We start from the raw sequence: 3,951 nt of genomic DNA, 5'->3' as shown, positions 1-3,951 counted from the left end.
TGTGTGTGTGTGTGTGTGTGTGTTTTGCTGTGCCTCACACTTGGTCAGTGCTCTATTGCTGAAGCCATACTTCCAGTCCAGATTTTTTTGCTGGTTAATTGGAGAGAAGAATCTCACAAGCTTTTCTGCATTGGTTGGCCCCCAACTATGACCTCAGATCTCAGCCTCCTGAGTAGCTAGGATTACAAGTGTGAGCCAGGGCACCCAGCTTCATGCAGTTTTAACACCTATCCAAAATGTCCCTCTACTCACTCTGTCTTCTCCTCTTTCATGGTCTCCAAAGACACATCGTAGACTGTATTATTTTGCCTTTTGTGTGTGTGCTTGAACTCAGGGCCTGGACACTAGTCCTGGGGCTTGAACTCAGGGCCTGTCACAGAGGTCCGTAGTCCCTTCTGAGGCCCCCATGGGTAAGTCCGCAGGCCCTGCCCTTTGATAGATGACCCCTGATGGGCCTGACACGGTGTTTCGGATGTTTTTCCCAGAGCCTCTGCTCACCTGAACATAAGATCCTTGGGGACCACCTTCTGCTGCTGCTTCTGATTCCTGGAGGGGAAAAGGATTCTGGGACATAAGGTTCAGAGCATAAGGCTGGGACCAGAGGTCCTCCCCTCTCCCTGCCGGCGGCAGCCTCCAGGTGGCAGGCCTGCAATGAGTCTCACCTCTTCCTCAAGAAGAAAATCAGGAGGCCTACCAGGATGAGAAACAGGAGGACACCCACAATGGCTCCCGCAATGACCCCTGGGAGGAGGCATAGGAAGCCCTTAAGAACCCAGGTCTTTATTATCTTCCCAGTACTGAGACTTGAACTCACAGCCTGGGCACAATCCCTTAGCTTTTTCATTCAAGGCTGCCACTCTACCACTTGAGCCACAGCTCCACTTCTGATTATTTTGCTGGCTAATTGGAGACAAAAGTCTCATAGACTTTCCTATCCAGGCTGGTTTTGAATTGCAATCCTCTGATCTCAGCCTCCTGAGCAGTTAGGATTATTGGTAGAAGACACTGGCGCCTGGCTGCATCGTATGTTTAAGTGGGTGTCTTGTGCTGGGCATCGGTGGCTCATGCCTGAAACCCTAGCTACTGAGGAGGCTGAGATCTGAGGATCATAGGTCAAAGCCAGCCCATGCAGAAAAGTCCATGAGACGCTTTTCTCCAATAAACTACTCAGAAAAAGCAGGAAGTAGTGTTGTGGCTCAAGTGGTAGCACACTAGCCTTGAGCACAAAGAGGCTGGGGGACAGTGCCCAGGCCCTGGACAGGCAAAAGCAAGGAAGGAAGGAAGGAAGGGAGGGAGGGAGGGAGGGAGGGGGAAGGGGGGGGAGGGAAAAGAAAAGAAAAAACAGAAAACCAGAGACAGACAGCCCTATGGACTCACACAGGAAGGTTCTCTGCTCACCTGCACGCTCTGTGTAGCAGGTGAGAGGGGCAGATTGGGCCCTTAATCCACTCCAGGTGGTGGTGACAGTGGTGGGGTAGGATTGAGCCGGCCCAAGACCTGACACAGTCACGCCCTTCCCACACGAAGACCGGTCCTGGGAGGCCCGATGCCCACCCACCTCCAACTCAAAGGCCTCGTAGCCCCCAGTGGGACAGGACCAGGTCACGACCATGGCGTAGCCTCCTGAGGTGCTCAGGCAGGAGATGATGGTGGCGGCATCGGGGGCTGGTGAAGGAGGCAGCGGGGTCGGCAGGCGCCTTTGAAGGTCCCCTAGCCACCCCATCCCGCCTGTCCTGCCAAGCCTCAGAGCAGTCCCCTGGCCTCTGTGACCGCAGCCTAAGAAGAGGAAACCCTGGGACCTGATGCCCTCTGTGGTCTACCCCTGCCTCCTGTCCTTGCAGGTCTGATGTCGGCCCAGTTACCAGGGATGGGCGGGGTGGGGTCTCTCACCTGTGGGAGCCTGGAGGCTCTTCATGGAACTGAAAATGCCATTTCTCTCTGCCCACACGCTGAAGTTGTACCAAGTGCCAGGCATGAGGGCATCTGCCACATACCAGGTGTCATTGGTCCTGCCTGTTGAACTGCCCCAGGGCCCCTGGGGCTCTTGCGTCCTGAGAGGGTTTTCTTGACCAGCCCAGTGAATCCAGTAGGTGTAGAGCTGGGAGTGGGGGTCCACAGGGGCCTCCCACCTCAGGGTCACCGAGTGATTGGTCTGTCCTTCCTTCTGCAGCAGTGTGACCTCACTGGGGGCTGCAAAGCAAGGACAGAGCTCTAAGAGGGTGTGTCCTCAAAGAACCACCCAGAGCCTTCTCACCAGTCCCCACACCCCAACAGCACGGCCACCATGCCCCACTTATCTCTGCTCTAGCAACAGAGGCAGGAGCCCCAAGAAGAACCAGCAAACCCAAGGGAGATGCCAAGAACCCACAGCTCATGCCTAGAATCCTAGCTACTCAGTAGGTATATCTGGCAATCGTAGTTCACAGGGCAGACAAAGCCAAGAGCTTCTTATTACCAGTTAACCAGCAAAAAATTAGAAGTGGAAGTATGCCTTAAATGGTAAAAGAGTACCAACTTTGAATTGAAAAACTAAACAAGCATGTGAGAGCCTTGAGTTTAAGCCCCAGTCCCAGAAGAGGAGAGAACAGAGTGAGGAGAGGAAGGAAGAGAGGAGAGGGGAGGGGAGGGGAGGAAAGGGGAGGGAAGGGGAGCTCAAGGTCTAGTGGAGATCAGAATCAGAAGAGTTCACTCAGTCCCCTGGCTCTAGTGCTAGGTCTCAGGTCATCCCTTTCTTCCTCTGCCGGCATAGACACAAGTCCCCCCCCAGACTACAACCCCATGAAGCCATGGACTCTCTGAATCAACAATTTCACAAAGGCCTGACCCCCATCATGGCATCATGGGATTTGTAGTCCACTCAGCTCAAAGTCTGACTATCTTCATCTCCCAGGGTCACCCAGGGCCAGAATTCTTTTTTACCCTAGACACACCAAGGTGGTAGAAGATGCTGTACATTGTAGTTTCCTCAGCCGGCCAAGGTCCAGGAATCCAGGCTTCCAGGTTCCTGAGAGGGGGGACCAACTCCTCCCGAACCAAAAGAACCCATTTCCAAAGACCAAAAAAAAAAAAGCCAGGTGCTGGTGGCTCACACACTAGCTATTCAGATGACTAAGATCACAATTCAAAGACAGCCCAGGTAGGAAAGGCCCTGAGGCTCATCTCCAATTAACCACCAGAAAACTGGAAGTGATGCTCTAGCTCAAGTGTTAGAAGACTAACCTTGAACAAAAAGCTTAGGGAACCAGGCACCTGTGGACTACACCAGTAATACTAGCTACTCAGGAAGTTGAGATCTGAGGATCAAGGTTCAAGCTGGCCCGGGCAAAAAAGACCATGAGACTCTTATCTCTAATAAACCAGCAGAAAACCGGAAGTGGTACTGTGAGTAAAGTGGTAGAGTGCTTGCTTTGAACTCAGGGACAGCACCCAAGCACAGAGTTAAAGCCTCATGACCAAAAAAACAAAGAGAAAAGAACAAAAAGGAAGAACAAAGGAAAAAAGAGGCCTGTCACCATTGGTAGAGCACTAACCAATGACTGAAAGTAACAAGTACTGAGTTCAAGACTTGCTTTGGACCAGATAAAAGAAAAGGCAGAAAGAGGAGAAGAAGAAGGAAACAAGGGAAGGTGGACAGAGAAAAAAGGAGAAAGATGAAGGAAAGAAAGGAGAAATAAAAGAAGGAGAGAAATGAAGAGACACAAGAGGAGAGAGAAAGAAGGGAAAGAGAAAAGATGGAAATGACAGGGGAGGAGAAGAAGGTATGGAGGAAGAAAGGGGGAAAGGAAACAGGAAAAGGGAAGAGGATATGGGATGAGAGGGAAGAAAAGGAGGGAGGAGCAGCCGCCTCTCACCTGTAGAGACAGTGAGGTTCTCCCTGGAGCTCACAACTCCATCTTTCTCCACCCACACAGAACACACATAGGAAGACCCAGGTTCAAGTCCATCCACGGT

General features: G+C 51.9%; 1 protein-coding gene across 1 annotated transcript in view; it reads right to left on the bottom strand.

Annotated features, from left to right (window-relative positions):
* Ptprh (protein tyrosine phosphatase, receptor type, H) overlaps positions 1-3,951 on the bottom strand; it is an 18,240-nt gene that overhangs the window by 6,923 nt on the left and 7,366 nt on the right. Inside the window, exons 3-7 of the mRNA XM_013034533.1 lie at positions 3,852-3,950; positions 1,891-2,190; positions 1,399-1,665; positions 663-741; positions 499-546 (exon numbers count right to left, since the gene is read on the bottom strand). Of these exons, the coding sequence (XP_012889987.1) occupies positions 499-546; positions 663-741; positions 1,399-1,665; positions 1,891-2,190; positions 3,852-3,950 (793 nt within the window). The remainder of the gene's footprint in view (positions 1-498; positions 547-662; positions 742-1,398; positions 1,666-1,890; positions 2,191-3,851; position 3,951) is intronic.

The sequence above is a fragment of the Dipodomys ordii genome, unplaced genomic scaffold, assembly GCF_000151885.1.
Source record: "Dipodomys ordii isolate 6190 unplaced genomic scaffold, Dord_2.0 Scaffold191, whole genome shotgun sequence".
In the NCBI taxonomy this organism is placed as follows: domain Eukaryota; kingdom Metazoa; phylum Chordata; class Mammalia; order Rodentia; family Heteromyidae; genus Dipodomys; species Dipodomys ordii.
Note: the sequence above shows the minus strand (reverse complement) of the source record. Positions and strands in the feature narration are given on the sequence as shown.